General features: G+C 37.7%; 1 protein-coding gene across 1 annotated transcript in view; it reads left to right on the top strand.

Annotated features, from left to right (window-relative positions):
- PDE10A (phosphodiesterase 10A) overlaps positions 1-18,417 on the top strand; it is a 285,459-nt gene that overhangs the window by 101,484 nt on the left and 165,558 nt on the right. Inside the window, exon 2 of the mRNA XM_045805465.2 lies at positions 13,232-13,360. Within this exon, the coding sequence (XP_045661421.2) occupies positions 13,232-13,360 (129 nt within the window). The remainder of the gene's footprint in view (positions 1-13,231; positions 13,361-18,417) is intronic.

The following is an 18,417-nucleotide window of genomic DNA, read 5'->3' as shown; positions in this document are numbered from 1 at the left end:
CTCTGTATTTAGGAGTCTGTTTTTTGTTTGTCTTTTTTTTTTCTTTGTTTGTTACTTAAATTCCACATATGACTGAAATCCTATGGTATTTGTCTTTCTCTGAACCTCTTTTCATGTATCTGACTACCAATTTTATATGTTCTTTGGAAAAATATCTATTCAGGTCCTTTACTCATTTTTTAATTGGATTGTTTATTTATTTATTTTTTTTGCTTTTGAGTTATATGAATTCCTTACATATTTTGGATATTAATCCCTTATCAACTAGTTGGTAAATATTTTCCCTTTTTCCATAGGTTGTCTTTTTATTTTGCTGATTGCTTCTTTTGATATGCAGAAGCTTTTTGGTTTGACGTAGTCCCGCTTGTTTATTTTTGCTTTTGTTGCTTGTGCTGTTAGTGTACTATCCAAAAAAAATCATTGCCAGGACCAACGTCAAGGAGCTTTTTCCATGTGTTTTCTTCTAGGAGTTTTATGGTTTCAGGTCTTAACTCTTTAATCCATTTTGAGTTAATTTTTGTTAGTGGTGTAAAGTAAGGGTCTAGTTTTATTCTTCTGTATGTGGTTCTTCAGTTTTCCCAGCACTGTTTATTGAAGAGACTGTCTTGTCATTGGGTCTTAATATAAGGCTCCCTTGTCAATTCTTCACTGAGGTCTATATGTGAGTATTTATTTCTGGGCTCTCAGTTCTGTTCCATTGGTCTGCGTATCTGTTTTAATACCAGTACCATACTGTTTTGATTACTGTAGCTTTGCAGTAAAGTTTGAAATCAGTCACCGTTGTACTTTCTCAGGATTCCCTTATCCTTGTCGGGGTCTTTTGTGGGTTCACATGAATTTTAGGATTGTTTTTCTGTTTCTGTGAAAAATAATAAAGTATTTGTTCTTAATTTCATCTCTGTTTTTCCTCCTTGATTGAAAATAGTGCTGTCATTGGCTGTGGGCTTGACAAAATCCAAAGAAGCATCTTATCTCTTTGTTTTTGTTACAACTTTGGAGGCATTTTAATGATGTTGGAAACCATTTATATCTGTCATGTGATAACCTCCGTTTATTGCATAGAAAAGATTTTGCCTTTTTACATAAAGGATCCAAAAAAGAAACTACCTTTAGAGCCCATTAATCCCTTCCCTGTTTTTGATAAGTGATTAGAAGAAGCTGCTATATGAAGCCTTATGTTCCCAAACTCATGTCTACCAGCACATTAGGAGAAAAACTTTGATAAAAAGTGTTCCATATTATACTACACACAAGGATATATTTCTGGAACTGGTGCTATATTGTGGGTGGATTGAAGGATGTCAGAATTAGGAAAGCATATTCAAAATGTAAAGAAATTCTAATTTTTCAGGAAACAATATAGACATTAAAAGGTTTGGATAGAAAAAGAAACCTGAAGGTCAGAGAAAGAAATAAATCCCATGTTTAGTGTTAGAAAAAGAAATAAATCCCATCTGATCTCAAGGAAGATTGGGAATTTGAGTAGGAGCAGTGGGCTACTGAGAGGAAGAGTCTTTTGATTAGACACTTTTCCAGCTTGGATGCATCTGCAATCATGCAGGACTGTGCAGTTTCCAGCAGACACATCTAGATATCTGTGAAATCATATTAAGACAAAGACTGACTCATTGATTAATTCATCTAATGATGGTCCTGTGTTGGGGGTTCGCAACACTATTTTAAAGTTTGGTGATTCGCTAGGATGACTCCAGGACACAGCATATAGTCATACTCTCGGTTAAGATTTCTTACAGCAAAAGAGGAGGCAATGCAAAATCGGCAAAGGGAAAGGCACATGAGGCAAAGACTAGGGGAACCTGGCGCATACATCCGGTAGTCCTCTTTCAGTGAAGCCACACAGGAAGCTCTTAATTCCTCCAGCAACAATTGTGACAACACGTGTGAAGTGCTGTCTACCAGGAAAACTCATTAGAGACTTCATATTCCGTGCTTTTACTGCGGCTGGTTACATAGGCACCCTCTGCCTGTCACTGTCCCAAACTGCAGACTTCTAGAAGGAAAGCAGGTGTTTGGCATAAACCACACTGTCTGCACAAGCAGCCTAGCACAGGGGCCCACTGGACTACTTCAGAGCTGAGTTCCCAGGTGCCAGCCAAGGGCCAGCCTTGCAAGCAAGCAGCCTCTCAGAGGAGAGCAGCCTCAGGCCCCTGTGGGAGGTCTTTTCTGCACGGAGCCACGGCTTGTGCTACATGGACAGAGGTGAAAGATCAGTTATTGCCCTCATGGAACTTGTAGTCTCCTCGGGGAGGCTGAAGTTTAATAAGGTGACACTGACTGAGTGGAAGATGTCACCGTGGGATTTGGAGAGTCAGAGTCGACTATAATGAGAGCATGATGGGACAGGGCAGTGAATATAGAACGTGCTTAGTGGGCCAGGTGTTTTTAAATTGGCTGAATGTCTCACTCAGCCAAGGGAAGAGTGGGGAAGAGTCAGGGAAAACAGCAGCAAAGTCCATGGATGGGGATTGGGCTTGGCACATTTGAGGAAATGAAGGACGGAAGCATGGGGGGGAGTGGAGTCTCAAATTACACTTCTTTTCAGGGCTAGCACATGACTCAGGCCATTTCTGCTCCAAAGATGTCTTCCCACCTTCTTGTCATAGTCTCAGATTGAGCATTCAGGTTTTTCAATTTATAATTTGAGTTAAAATGTATAGTACAGTTCCCAATTGGGAGGTGACACTAGTCGGTGGTGATCCCGTTAAAGAATACTAAGATCAGACAGGAGAAAGGGTCAGAAGGAAGGGTAATTTGGCTTTAAGAAGTGAGTGTTTAGGCTTGTATCTTTGTTCCCACCTTAATTATTGCTTCTGTGGCCAGTAGAAAACTAAGCCAATAACTTGTCTCTGCTCATTTTCCTTTTTAGAGTCTGAGGATTATAATTTATTTTCAGGCACACCTTGTTTTATTGTCCTTCACTTCATTGCTCTTCACAGATAATGCATTTGTTTGTTTTACAAATTGAAGGTTTGCGGCAACCCCGCATCAAGCAAGTTTTACTGGCACCATTTTTCCAACAGCATTTGCTCACTTTGTGTCCCTGTGTCACATTTTGGTAATTCTTGGAGTATTTCAGACTTTTTGTTTATTAATATATTTGTTATGGTGACCTGTGATGTTACTATTGTAATTGTTTTGGGGGATCATGAACTGTGCCCATATGAAATGGCAAACTTACTTGATAAATGTGTGTTTTCTGACTGCTTCACCGGCCAGCCATTGCCTTTCTCTTTCCCTGTCTTTGGGCCTCCCTATTCCCTGAGACATAGCAATACTGAAATCAGGCCAATTAATAATCCTACAATGGCCTCTAAGTGCTCAAGTGAAAGAAAGAGCCACATGTCTCTCACTTGAAATCAAAAAAGGTAGAAGTGATTAAGCTTCCTGAGCAAAGCATGTTGAAAGCCAACACGGGTCAAAAGCTAGGCCTTTTGCACCAGTTAGCCAAGTTGTGAAATCAATAGAAAAGTTCTTGAATGAAATTAAAAGTGCTATTCCAGTAAACATGCAAATGATAAGAAAGTGAAACAGCCTTGTTGCTGAAACGGAGAAAAGTTCTAGTAGTCTGTACAGATCCAGTTAGTCACAGCATTCCCTTGGGCCAAAGCCAGTCCAGAGCAAGGCCTTAATTCTCTTCACTTCTGTGAAGGCTGAGAGAGGTGAGGAAGCTGCAGGGGAAGAGTCTAAAGCTGGCAGAGGTGGGTTCTGGAGGTTTAAGGACAGAAGCCATCTTCCTAACATCAAAGCAGCAGGGGCTGACGTAGAAACTGCATCACGTTCTCTAGAAGACCTAGCTGGGGTGATTAATGAAGGTGGCTACATTAAGCAACAGACTTTCAGTGTAAATGAAACAGCCTGAAAGAAGAAGCCATCTTGGATTGTCGTAGCTGAGGGAAGTCAGTGCCTGGCTTCAAAGCTTCAAAGGGAAGGCGGGCTCTCTTGTTAGGGGCTGATGAAGCTGATGATTTTAAGTTGAAGTGCTGTTCCCAAATCATAGTGTTGTGGTATTCTTGAACGTGACGGTCAGGAAAGAATTCTTGAGACGTTTTACAGTGCAAATGAGTAAGTTTATTTGAGCAGCAGGAGGACAGGACCTGTGGGCAGAAAGAGCTGCACTTCTGCTGTAGGAAGCTGGTGGTTATGTGCTTAGTGCTCAAGGGGGCGGGGATGTGCAGGGAGCAGTAGCTCATTAATGTTTTCTTGAATTTCTACTTATAAAACTTCTCTCATAAGATTTCTCTGGTATTTATCATTCATTTCAATATTAACTCTTGGTGAGATTTACAGGCAGTCAGGAGACCCTTTAAGAATGTAGCGACCAGCGGGTTGCTTGGAACTGTGCAGGCTACAGGTCAGCCTTCTAGGCTGTAGGTGGACATTTTTCTGCTTTTTATTCCCCCATCAATGTGGCCCTTCAGAATTGTGCTAAATCTACTTTGCCTGTGTTCTGTAAAGGGAAAAGCAAAACCCGGATGACAGCAAATCTGTTTACAACATGGTTTACTAAGTATTTTAAGCCCACTGGTGAGACCTCCTGCTCAGAGAAAAAAGATTTTTTAAAAAAATACTACTACTCATTGATAATGTAGCTGGTCACCCAAGGGCTCTGCTGGAGATGTATTACAAGATTACTGTTGCTTACATGCGGCTAACACAGCATCCATTCTGCAGCCCATGGATCAAGGAGTGATTTTGACTTTCAAGTCACTATTTAAGAAAACCATTCCCTAAGGCTACAGCTGCCATGGATGTGTGATTCCTCTGATGGATGTGGACGACGTGAATTGAAAACCTTATGTAAAGGGTCACCGTTCTAGGTGCCATTAAGAATATTTGTGATTCACGAGAAGAGGCCAAAATACCAACATTAATGGGAGTTTGGAAGAAGTAGATTCAAACCCTCTTGGATGACTTTGAGAAGTTCAAGACTTCAGTGGAGGAAGTAACCACGGATGTGGTGAAAACAGGAAGAAAACGAGGACTAGAAGAGAAGCCTGAAGATGGGGGTGAATTGCTGCGATGTCATAATAAAACTTTAATGGATGAGGAATTGCTTCTTATGAATGAGCAAAGAATGGGGTTTCTGAAGACAAGATCTGTTCTGGTGAAGATGCTGTGAAGATTGTTGAAATGACAACAAAGAACTTACTTAGAATATGATATCAACTTGGTTGATAAAGCACCAGGAGGGTTCGAGAGGATTGGCTCGAGTTTTGAAAGAAGTCCTTCTGTGGGTAGGTTGCTATTATACAGAACTGTGTACTGCGGAAAATCATCTGTGAAAGGAAGAGTCAGTCAGTGCAGCAAACTTCATTGTCTTATTTTTTTAAAAATGACACAACTGCCCTAGCCTTCAGCAGCCATTCCGATCAGTCAGTAGCCATCAACGTCGAGGCAAGAAGACCCTCTGCCAGGAAAAAGATTGACTCACTGAAAGCCCAGATAATGGTTAGCATTTTTTAGCAATAAAGCATTTTTTAATTAAGGCACATACGTTATGTTTTTAGACATAATGCTAATTGCACTCTAATAGCCTACAGTATCGTGTAACATAACTGTAGGTTATGTAAAGTGTAAACATAACTTTTACATGTACTGGGAAGTAAAAAAAATTCATTTGATTCTCTTTATTGCGGTATTTGCTTTGTTGTGATGGTCTGGAACCAAACCCACGATATCTCCAACTTAGGCCTGTAATTACAATTAAAGAAACAGATCAATTTTTTTCCAAATCTGTGATTTCAGAATGATACTAATTATTTTTAGTTGCTCACCTACAGGGGAATGCTGCTGAACCAACTAACTGTGAAAACTGGTAAATAAAGGGAAACAAATTAAGCACTTATTCTGTCTCGTTTATGTGACTAAATAGTCTGAAGCAAAGTTTCTCTTTGTAATATTTCAGCTAATAAATGCAGGTGGCATTACAGAATTAGGAAACCACTCTGTTCAAGCCCTAATGAATTAGTAACTGTTGGATCACAGATGCTGCTAATGTCACAAACAGAGAGACAGCCAGATGGTATAAACCTTTTGACTGAAGAACACAGTACCGCTTTAAACCTTGCCTACCCACCTCCAGATTCAACCTCAATTTGTTCAGGTCTCTAGATCTAATTTCAGTCTTCAGGAAATGCAAAGAGCAGATAAACATGGTAAACACCACCACAGGGATTCAGTCAGAAAAATACAGACTGTAGAAAAGCATAGAACAAAAGATGTGTTTTCTTCAATAATAAATAATAATGGGGAAAACAAAAGAGATGGAGGGGAACTTATAGGATAAAAGAGACCTAGGAAAAATGCTACACAACTCCAACTGCAGCATATAGAACTTAGCTGCGTCCAGGTTCATTTAACCTATTAAAAATACATTGAATAATAGAAATTTCAACATTTGGATGTTGATAGTATTAAAACTAATGATTAGTTTCTTTGTGGATGTAATACTGACATTTGTGGTTAGGATAGTTCTTGTTTTTTAGAGATAAACATTAACATATATGAATGTATTGAAATGATGTATGAAATTGTTTCAAAATTAGAGGAGAGTGGATGGGGTGGGGGGTACAAATGGAAAATGTTGGCTATGAGTTGATTATTGTTGAAGCTGGGTGTAGAGGACATGGAGCTCATTATGTTTGTGTGGTTTTACAAAAAGTTTAAATTTATATACATATATATGTGTATGTGTACACACACACACACACACACACAGTCTCCATCGGAAAAAACTGAATGTTTGTGTTACGTTATCAGAAGCTTGCGAGCTTTCTGCTGAGTTGGGAGAAAATAGCCTTATGTTCCTAGGTTACACAAAAGATGAAAAGTGAATGATCATTGATAGTAGTACTTTGTCGCTGATATTTTGCATTACCATGGATTGAAACACAAATGGAGCTAATCCTTTTCATTATGGTCCAGTAATAAGATATTGAAGTAGGAGATATTGCTGTGGCTTTTATCTATTTGTCTGTTTCTTGAAGAGAGTTACTCAGCATCAACATGAGCTGTTCCTTATCTGTTCCGCAGGGTGTCAACTTAGTTACTAGACACACAACTGTCTTTACAAAAATACTCATCAGTCTTTATTTTGCCCTTTGTTATATGCCTTCAGCTCCAGTGCTAAATCTATCCATGACGTGTGCCGCTCTGCTGTTTTTGCTTTGGTTTTGTTTAGACTGTAATCCTTCATGGCGTTTTCAGTGGGCATTGTGAAAATAATGAAATTCATCCAACTGTCTCTAACTCCGTCTGCTCGTTCAGTCTGTCGGTAGCCTGTGCGTCCCTTCTGTCATCTGCGACTTTGACCTAGCCCCTGCTCCTCAGCATCCCTGCCAGATGTGGGAAAATGAGATAAATAGATGTTACATAGATGAGAGAATGTAGCTTATTAGTAGAAATGAAGTATTTTAAAATACATTGTTTCAAAAGTACATGTTACCTTGGAATCTGTATGATTCATTGTATGGATTTTTAGTGGCAAATTTTTCATCATTGGATGCTAGTGTGTGCTAATGACAAGTCTGGTCTGACCTTACTGCTTTCATTGGTTTTATTCTCAAAAAAACTGCTAAGTTTTTATTTTTGTTTCTTGTGTTTTGTGTTTTTTTGACATAAACAAGATGTATAGGCCATGGGAAGCGATGGAAGCATTAAACCAAAGTCAGACAAAAACAAAAGACGCATGTTTCATCATCCATGCATGTACCATTTTCCAAGAGTGTGGATGATTGTTATTTCATTATCTTATTCTGGGTTGATCCTGTATTGGCACAAAGGTTCTTTGCAAAACTGGATGTTAATGAGAAGTAAAAGTGGATGACATGCTAGAAAAAAAGTGAGAGGGATTGCTTTTGATGGCTGAGGACACTGCGCATACATTAAATGCTGAAATAAAAATGGAAGTTTTAGGGATGCCTGTCTGGCTCAGTTGGTGGAGCGAGCAGCTCTTGATCTTGGGGTTGTGAGTTTGAGCCCCATGTTGGGTATAGAGATTACTTAAAAATTAAACCTTTTAAGAAAGGTTTCAAAAATGGAAGTTAGAAAATTTGGAGATTTAAAGAAATGAAAGTTACAAACCTATGATTTGAGCCTCTAGACAAATTCAAGTATTGGCTTCATACAGGTAAAAAATGGCATTTTGGTACTATTATTAAAAGTACCAGGCAAAAATGCTGTCTATGGATTACCTTATTGAATTATTCTAATGACTCTGTGGTAGATAATGTTACTGTTCACATTCCTATTCAGGTCTCATTCCCATACAAATAAGAAGCCAGCTGAGAGAGATGAGGTGCTTTGCCCAGGTTCATGCCCAGGTCAGTAGGTAAGATGAGGAAACTCACTTTTGCCTGCACTTTTAATCACCAGACCAGAATGCCCCTCTACCATTCTCTTGTTGAAGAGGGTAGTGACTTTCTTGAAATATAAGTGGTAATTTGGGAAGAAATTTATACTTAGATCTTTTGAGACATTTGAGATACAAAGCTATGTGATACTCTTTGGAATTCTAAATGGAGTTTACAACCAAAGTGGTGTGTTTGGCATTTCATTCTCTTCTACATACTTATATCGAGGATTTAATTAAATTTTTTTAGTCTAGAAGTTTACTTAGACATCATAAGTCATTTATGACTCAATTGATCTTTAAAAATTTAGTTTTGAGTAATTGATACAATGTAAGTGTCAAGGAGTGGGGAGTTATGCTCTGCCTTCCGGAGGGCAGAGTATCTGTATACATTATTTGGAATTCTCCTGAGTGGGATATTTGTCTTCTCTGTTTCTTTATTCAGTCCTTTATTTATGTAAGTGCGGACCCCTGGATTATTTTAGTCCGCTCAGGCTGCTGTAACAAAACACCACAGGCTGGGGGCTCGTAAACAACAGACATTTATTTCTCATATTGCTGAGGATGGGAGGTCTAAGGTCATGGCACTTGCTTGATTGGGTGAGCGCCTTCTTTTAGGTCACAGACTGTTCGTATCCTCGCGTGGCAGAAAGGGTCTAGGGATATCTAGACGCTCTTTTATAAAGCCCTTGATAAGAGTTCCACCCTCATGATTTAAGCATTTCCCAGAGGTTCTTCCTACTAATGCCATCACTTTTGGAAATTAGGATTTAACATCTGAATTGGGAGGGGCAGGACACAAACATTCAGACCATAGCATGGATATTGTTTTATTCTTTCGATTATAATCCAGTGCTGCTTTCTTTTGTTACTCAAATGATTCCATGTGCAAATCATTGGGAGCTCTGTCAATCAACTTCTGTATCTTTTTGACATACCCCATCATTTTGTGTGTTTCACATGTACACACGCTTGGCATTTCCTTACTTTGTGGAAACAAGATGCTCCAAGCTCATCTTACATATTTTGTGTACTTGTCCTACACTCAGCCATTTCTCCAAGTAGCTATGGTTCCTTTTATTGGAGGGTGGTATTAGAAACCAAAATTTGGGTGCTAGGTTTACTTGTTGGTACTGGTGTATTGTTGCTTATCGGTTCTCTCAGCTAACAGAGCGCGGAAGTGTATGTGTGTGTACTGACCTGAGCATGTACAGAGTGTCTCTACCAGTATTTCAGTGTGTAGCCACCTGTATCTGTATTAAAATAAATACGAGTTCATACTGACTTGTCAAGCTCTAATCCGTTACCCTAAAGACTATTCTAGACTCCTTTTGCTTATCTAGAACATCCCGCTCTACCATAGAGAAGCCTCATTCCCACCATCTACTTATTTAATTGTTCAGTTTCAGTATAAATGAACAGTCGTGTGAGAATTGTTAAACTCTCCCTGCTGTGAGATAACTTTATCAACCAGAGTACAGTGATTCCGCGGAGTTTCTTTCGTTTTTAGTCTTATAGATTCCACTCATTTCTAAAGTTACTCGGGTCAGCACCTTATCCCCCGCCTCCCTCAGTGGGGTTGTTTTATACATTTATAATGCATTCAGATTCTTTTGCCATATCCTGCCTTCCATTCTGGGATAGCCTGACTTTCTAAATGATTTCTTAAAATTTTACAGCATCTGTGGGTTTTGAAAAATATATAATGTCATTTATTCACCATTATAGTATCATATGGAATAGTTTGACCACCCTAAAAGATGTGCTGTGCTTCACCCATTCAGTCTTTCTCCCTTCCCCTCGAATACCTAGCAACCAATGATCTTTTTACTCTCTCTTGCTATAGTTTTGCCTTTTCCAGAATGTTGTGTAATTACAATTACACAATATACAGCCTTTTCATACTCGCTCTTTGCACTTAGCAATATGCATTTAAGCCTAATCCATGTTTTTCATGGCTTGTTAGCTCATTTCTCTTTTTTTAAAAAAGATTTTTATTTATTTATCAGAGAGAGAGCGTGCACGAGCGGGGGCGGGGAGGGCAAAGGAAGAGGGAGAAACAGGCTCTCCGCTGAGCAGGGAGCCCAATGTGGGGCTCTATCCCAAGGACCCCGGGATCATGACCTGAGCCTAAGGCAGATGTTTAACAGACTGAGCTGCCCAGGTGCCCATCATTAGCTTATTTCTCTTTATTGCTAATTAATATTTAATTGTATGGTTATCCCACAACTTATGTATCCACTTGCCTATTGCAGGACATTTTTGGTACTTTCAGTTTTGGATGGTAAGGAATAAAGCCACTGTAAACATTGACATGCAGGTTTTTGTGTGGACATAAGTCTTTAAGTCAGTTGAGTAAATGCTTAGTAGTGTGATTTTTAGGTCGTATCATAAGATTATAGTTAGCTTTATTAGAAACTGCCAAACAGTCTTCCAAAGTGACTGCCATTTTGCATTCTTATTAGCAGTGAATGAGAATTTTTGGTGCTCCATATCCTTGCCAAAATTGACCGTTTTTGAATTTTAGCCATTCTAATAGGTATGTAGTGGAGTCTTATTTTTGTTTTAACTTCAGTTCACTGATGACAGATGAACATCTTTTTGTATGCTTATTTATCATATCTGTATCTTCTTTGATGAAATGTCTGTTCAGATCTTTGACTCACTTTTAATTGGGTTATCTTCTTGTTGAGTTTTAAGTGTTCTTTGTATATTTTAGACACAAGTCCTTTAATCTGATATGTAATATGGCAACTAGGGCTTGTGTAATTGTACACTAAGATGAAATGAGATGACAAGGGGGATGAGCCAATTATGACTTTTTGTTTCTGGCCTGGGTCTCTGGGAAAATGGAGAGTACTGATAACAGAGGGAGTAAAGCTGAGACTTGAAATCACTTTGGGTGTAAGTGAGATAGAGATGACTCATTTAGTTTTGGGTCAAGATGGAAGGATATCCAAGGACTGGAGATCAAAAATATATTACTATTCCTGATTCAGATTTTGCTGTCATCATTATAGATTATTGAAGAGAAAGCAGAGGTAAAGAGCAAATTGGAAGTTAGGATAAGAACAGTGCAGTGTTGTGTCACAGAAGTTTTAGGAAGGAATCAAATGTCAACCATGAACTGTTTCGAAAGACTGAAGGACATGATTGGAGAGAATGTGAAATTTGCATTGTCTGTCTTGAAGGTCAAATCAGCTATTAGTTTACTTCAATATCCTGTGCCTTTTGTATCTAAGGACTGTAATTTACTCTGTCAGGAGAACTCTTACTTTGTTCAGGCTTTTATCTTTAGCACCTTGTAGAATTTCTCAAATTGAATTTTACATCACTGGAGCTCTTTTGCCACATGAGCACAGACAGGATCTTATTTTTCTTTTATCTAATACAACTACATAATTATCCATATCTGTCTATCTATAGTTTGAATTGACTGTGGAAGTACTAAATTCATTGAAAAAAATATTTGCCTTCCCATCTGTACCATTCTGTTGAAGAATCAGAGCAGTTATGACTTTAGTCCCGAGCAGAATTAATTAACACGTGTTAATTCTGTGGCTTGTCTGGTGGTGGGAGCGTGAAGCTTGCTCCCTGGAGTCATAAAGCTATGCTTTCTTTTCTTCTTTTCTACCTCGGAAAGGACAATTTTCTACTTCCTTTTTTACCTGACTATCCCTAAAGATGGTAGTAATTTACTGAATAATTCACAGAGAGGATGTAACAGTAAAAATAATTGCCATCACAGAGTAATAATTATTGATCGCCTCTTCGTGATTTGGAGTTGTTTAATGACTGGCATACCAACAGGAAGTGCCAATTTCAAAACATATAATTTTATATGTTCAACATGAAAATATGTAAAAAAAAGTACTTTGTTTGAAAATCCTATGTATATTCAACAGTTGTTATTAGACTGAAAAATTATTTCAGTGAAGCTGACTACATACATGGAATACCAATGAACAAATGTCGATTGCTCTGAGCTGATTCCTAGTTATATCATTGGATTCAGTGCCCCTGAGAGAAAGGAGAATTTGTGCTGTAAACAACGAAAGATAAGAATCTATTCAGTAAACATTGTTTTAGTACCTAAAATGTACCAGTACTATATTCTCCTGTTTGCTTCTCTGGCTAGAGTTTCACTTACCTTGCGAATTCAAGCTATGCTAACTCCTTACAGGAAGATCTAAGAACTCTGTGAGGCTTACCTCTACAGCACTGGAGTGCACCATTGGCTCCGGGACAACACTGGGATTTGCTCTTGGAAAATACCTGTGTCACATGATATAATGTCTATAGTTTAAAATTGCTAAAGTTTTAACCTTTGTCTTTTTTACTATGTTTTTTCATAGTGGCAAAATATACATAACATAAAATTTGCCATTTTAACCGATTCAAGTATATTATTCAGTGGCAGTAATTATACTCACAACATGTACTGTAACCATTACCTCTGTCCACTTCTAAAACTTGCCTTCACCCAAAACAGAATTCTGTACTTATTAAGTCATAATTTCCCATGCTCCCCCGCTTCAGCTCTTCGTAAATCCTAATCTACTCTGTCTCTATGAAGTTGCCTATTCTAGATATTTCATGTAAGTGGAATCACACAATAATCATCCTTTGTGTCTGCCTTTTTTTGCTTACCATATTGTTTTCAAGGTTCCTCCATGTTGTAACATGTATCCAAATTTAAATCCTCTTCATGGATGAATAATATTCCATTGTATGTGTTTACATCTTTACATTCATTTTGTATCTTAAATCAATCTTAGCATAATGTGTCGTTTTTCTATATTTTTGATGCTTACGAAGGTGTCATCTAGGTTAATTTTATTCTTTCTAATTCTTTTACAGGTTTGACAGATGAAAAAGTGAAGGCATATCTTTCTCTTCATCCCCAGGTGTTAGACGAGTTTGTATCTGAAAGTGTTAGTGCAGAGACTGTAGAAAAATGGCTGAAGAGGAAAAACAACAAACCAGAAGGTAAGATCTCATTCAGATTGAGTACGGATTATTTTCTAGTTTGTGGTGACAGGAAAACTGCTGGAAAGTAACATATAAAGTAGACAAAATTAGCATTTTAATTCTGTAAGTTTTATTCTGTTTAAAAAGATAAAATGAATTAGAATGAGGGGAAATAAATAAGATCCTTGACTCAAAAAAGCTTGCAAAGAACTCTGGCAAATTTATTTAGACCCGACCATATTGAAAAATGCAGAGATCAATAATAGACTTGATTTTATTCAATGATTGTTATTAATGATTATATAAATGTTCTTTATATTGCAAAAATATATTTGTATTATTACATTTCTTTAAACAATTTTTCTATGGACGCAGTAGGAAAAGAACTCTTGACTTTGCATTAGATGTTTTGTTCACACTCATGAACTTAAGATGCTGTTATATTTATAAAAAAAGAAATGTGGGCTTGAAGGGGATGAGAAGTGAAATAAATTTCCCCCCAAGTTGAATATGTATTAATGTATTGGATTTGATTGGATTTGAATATTGTAGTATAATTTCAATTTTAAATGAATTTATATTTGGCTAAATAGGACTTCTTATTTCTGTGAATATTCTTCTTATAGTAGAAATTTATGTTACATGATTTTAACTATATGAAGAACTTTTATGTTAAAAACAAAAATACATGCTATTTTTCTGGAAATTTATTTAGTGTAACAAAATGCTATAAAGTTTAAAAATGCCAGTAGTTTAAAAATGATCACTATTAAAATGTTATGCTGTTAGAACTGTGGTACTAATATGCTCCTTGGAGCTGACTTTCCTCCAGTTTTCAAAGTGTCTGTGGTTTTCTAACATAATTTTTATATTAAAGAGATAAACCTTTCCAGAAGAGAGCTTTTGGCACAAAATAGATTTTAAAGTACATGTAGGGGCGCCGTGTTTAAACATCCAACTCTTGATCTCAGCTCAGGTCTTGATCTCAGAGTCGTGCATTTGAGTCCCATGTTGGGCTCTACGCGTCCACTAAAATAGAGTACACGTGCGTGAGTGTGTGTGTGTGTGTGTCTGTGTGTGTGTGTGTGTGTGTGTGTCTGTGTGTGTGTGTGTGGATTGAGAGGGAAGGTTCAGGGAGAGGGAGAGAGAAATATAAATATGCCAGACGGATGTATTCTTTTCAAAACAACTATAACGTTTAATATTAAAAGCAAAGCTGGACATGGCATATCTCAGCTATTATAAACCTCAAACATATGAAAACAATTTGAGATGTTTGACGCTTTCAAAAGTATGACTGAGTTGTGCTTTAGGCACATCATACAGTATATGGTGGGTAATAATGTAGTGTAAGAATAAATGATATTCGTGAGATAGGAAACTAAGGATAGGTCCTAGAAAATGAAAATTTTGCGTAATTTTTAGGGTTACAATGATAGTTAACTCTTAGATTTTTCTAAGTATTAGAATGTGGCATTCCTTATATTTCGAATCTGTTTTCTATATTAGTTAATCAAATAATACTGTAAACTGTTGAGTACATATACTCCAGAGTTAAATGATGATTAAGAACAGCCAAGTGTCACTGAAGCAATGCTCAGTTATAACTGAAGAAAAACTTGTCATTGGGTGGAGAGGATCTTGCTGGTGGCCCCTGTGGGGGCTGCAGACTATTGCGGGGATCAGGAACAAAAAGAGGTTGAATGAGGTGTGACTCGGGGCTTCCCATCTAGTGGTGGGGACACAGCGGAATGCAAGCAGACCCCTTGCAGTGGAAGTGCAAACGGGAGACTTTCATTCTACCACTGCGGCCTGGTGGGACCTTGCGCCCCTTCCTCCCAGGGAGTTTATCGCGAGAATGCATCTCAGGCCGTCCACTTCATGTCCAGTGCGATTCCGTAGCGCAGCCTTGCCGATGGCGTGGGAGCCAGTGCAGCACGGATCATGTGTGAATGGCATCACCCAGTTTTTGAAGTACAGAAAGCCAGCTAAATATCTTTATTTCATCTATGTAATTATGGATTAACATAGTGATCAGTCGAAGTAATTTGTTTCTTTTCCCTTGCTCCCTCCTCAGTATTTTTAAAAATTTTATGTTCTCCTCAACTAGGCCTTATTCTCCTTCCAAATTGCTTCATTGAAAATGTTTTGAGGAAGGGCATTTTTGAGGACAGGGTTTTTAAGGAGTGCTTCCGTTTCCATGGCGGACCCAGGAACAAAGTGTGACAGCTAGAGGTTCTGGGAGAATAGTTTGTTGAAAATGAGTGGAACAGGCCTATGAAGATTATTTCATTTTGCGTCAGTTTAGTAAAAGAAAATGAACGAAGGAAAACTGTGCTGGAGTAAATAACTTGCACAATGCTTTATATGCTATAAATACTCACGAAACGTTTATTTTATTTTTTAACCACTGAAAAACCAGCCTCCTGTGGAAATGACCTTCACTGTGGAGGAAATTGTGTAAAGGTATATTCTGTTTAGAGAAAGATCGTGTTTGAAAATTCAGATTTTTAAAGCAAATGAATAATGGGATGATTAGTTACATTACAAAATTATGTTTGCTCTTAAAATCGCCAGCTTTCATACTGCTTGCAAGTGTTTTTTTAATGATGACTTCATACTGTCAAAAACGCTGGTTTTTCTTCATTCATTTAGTATTTTATTGAGCACCTACTCGCTTAGTGCACAGAGGCAAAATGCTGAAGAGATGGAGAATGCATGGCCTGTTGTAGTTAAACTGTCGCAGTGTTTGCAATGCATCGATAGTGTGTGACCATAGAGCAGTGTAATTTCCAAGGAATTTCACATATATTGACCCTTTACATCTGATTACACCGAGTGAAGATTAGGCAGTCGTGTTCATCTGGCAGATTTTGAAACTGCGCCAAGGGGAGCTGAAGGATCGCTGGAGGTCCAGCGTCTAGTTCTTGTAGTCTCCAGACAGTAACTCTGTGAGCTGCTTGAGGGCATAGTCTGTGGGGGTCGTGGTCGTGTTTGCATCCCTTACCAACAACACGCCTGATGCCTGGTGGAGGGGTTCTGTAACGTTTTTGAGTGAACGAATAAATAAATGGAAGGAAGGTTAGATTATCAACCTCCAGGTGAGCCTCTGTTTGTCACTACACTTGGTTTTCCGATTGTGCCTGATATCGGAACTATTCGTATGCTCTTCTAATCTCCCCACTACTCATTTAAAGCTTCTTGACGGGAGGGATTATATAGTACATATTCTTAAATCCATCAAGGTACCTTGTCTTTTCATTTATTCAGCAAACTATGTGCGAAGCACGGTTGAGGTACTGGGTGATGACGTTCTGAGGAGCTCGCAGTCAGACAAACAGAAGAGAGTAGTAAGTTTCTGCCTCCTTCTGGTTAGTCTGACGGTGAGGTCGAGCGCAGTCCAGGCTGGAGTGTGTGAGCCAGAGTGGGCTGTGGGGATCCACACCACAGTGGATCACTCTGCTTTGTGTTAAAGAGAAAGGGGGTTGGGAAAGGCGAACCACCACATGTCTTCAGAGATGTAAATTTCCGAAGTCTTTACTGTTAGTGTTTTAGGTTTAATTTTATTGCCTTTATACCACTTGCATTTTAAATGCATAAAGTTCTAGCTGTAGTTGTGAGGCAGATTGCCTTTTGAAGGTGGACCTCTGATCCTGAATTCTAAACAATTGATTTTCAAGTGATGTTTGGGAATTGGAGGTAGCGTTTGTTTCTTTTATAATCTGATGTTCTCATTTAGAGAATGTATAAATATTCCCTGGAAGTATTGAGGTCTGTACACACTCACGGCCGTACTTCCATTTGGGAAAAACCTCAGGAAGAAAAAAATGATCTAGGTCATGAATTGTTCTACTAAGTTTTATATTTTATGTTGATTTTTATGCAAGTTACATTTGACAGGCCCAGCTGGTACGCGTCAAGACTTAGATTACTAAAGTAACATCTATACAAGTATCAAGGTATAAATATAAAATTAATAAATAAATATTAGGAGGTGATGAATCTTGTGGTAACATTCTAAGATGGAATATAGTTTTGCATCCCTAATGACATTTCAGTACTTCAGTTATGTTCAGGAAGAGTCACAAATCACCTTGACTATGAGCAATGTCCCCTTTCGGCTTCTAATGTAAGAAACTATTAGTTGACAATGCTGGTGATATAGGAACGGGTGCATAAAGGAGTGAGAACATTGGAAGTCAGTATGACTATATTTGGCATCTTCTGGTATTAGAATATTTAAAATACATGGATTTTTTTTCAAAATGCCCAAAATGTAACTGTGGTACTCATATTCTAAAGGGAAGCTGTTTGGTATTCAAGGGTGATTGATTGAACTCAGATCATTTAAAAATTATGAGTAGCAGTGTAGACTTTTATGTCTAATGATTTCTATTATTATTGTGTTTATATGTCTAAAATATTAAATAGCAGATCATATCACTATCAGTGTACTTTTAAATGCCAGATAATGAATAATGAAACTAATGGTGCTACAGCCTTAAATATTTTCAACAAATACATGAATTATTTTTTTTACTCAAAGAATGTAGTTACTACGTATTTTTCACCTCTCCATGATTATAGAGATGGAACAATTTTCATCATATAAAACTACTAAATATTTCATACCTAGAATTAGTGAGATTTAAATCATGCCCCCTAAACCTACTGTATGTAGCCTGAAATGCAGATTAAATAGCATTTGTCTCCTTAGTATACAACAGATGGTTTCTGTGCTTGTATTTATAATGTGGTGAGATTTTAAATAATGGGGCATGAATTATTTTGCCAATGCATGCAGTGTTAGAAGATTTTAGTTAGTAGGACACTAATAAATTATGTGTTAACTATTAATATTTATCATGAATAAGCAAAAAAAAACCCATATCATTGAAATGGTTTACTGGAACTTCATTTTGGGCACTTTCTTTTTCTTGAAATTGCTTTGTCTCAAATATGGAAATTACATTTTCACATAGAAAGTTCATATCTCTCTCTTTTCTTTCATTTTTTTGTTTTGTTTTTTTGTTTTGTTTTTTTTGGTTTTTTTGGAATGGAAACAAAATGTGTTG

This window comes from Ursus americanus, chromosome 11 (assembly GCF_024610735.1).
Source record: "Ursus americanus isolate L20-20 chromosome 11, mUrsAme1.1.p, whole genome shotgun sequence".
Taxonomy (NCBI): Eukaryota; Metazoa; Chordata; class Mammalia; order Carnivora; family Ursidae; genus Ursus; species Ursus americanus.
This window is presented reverse-complemented; position numbering and strand designations above follow the sequence as displayed.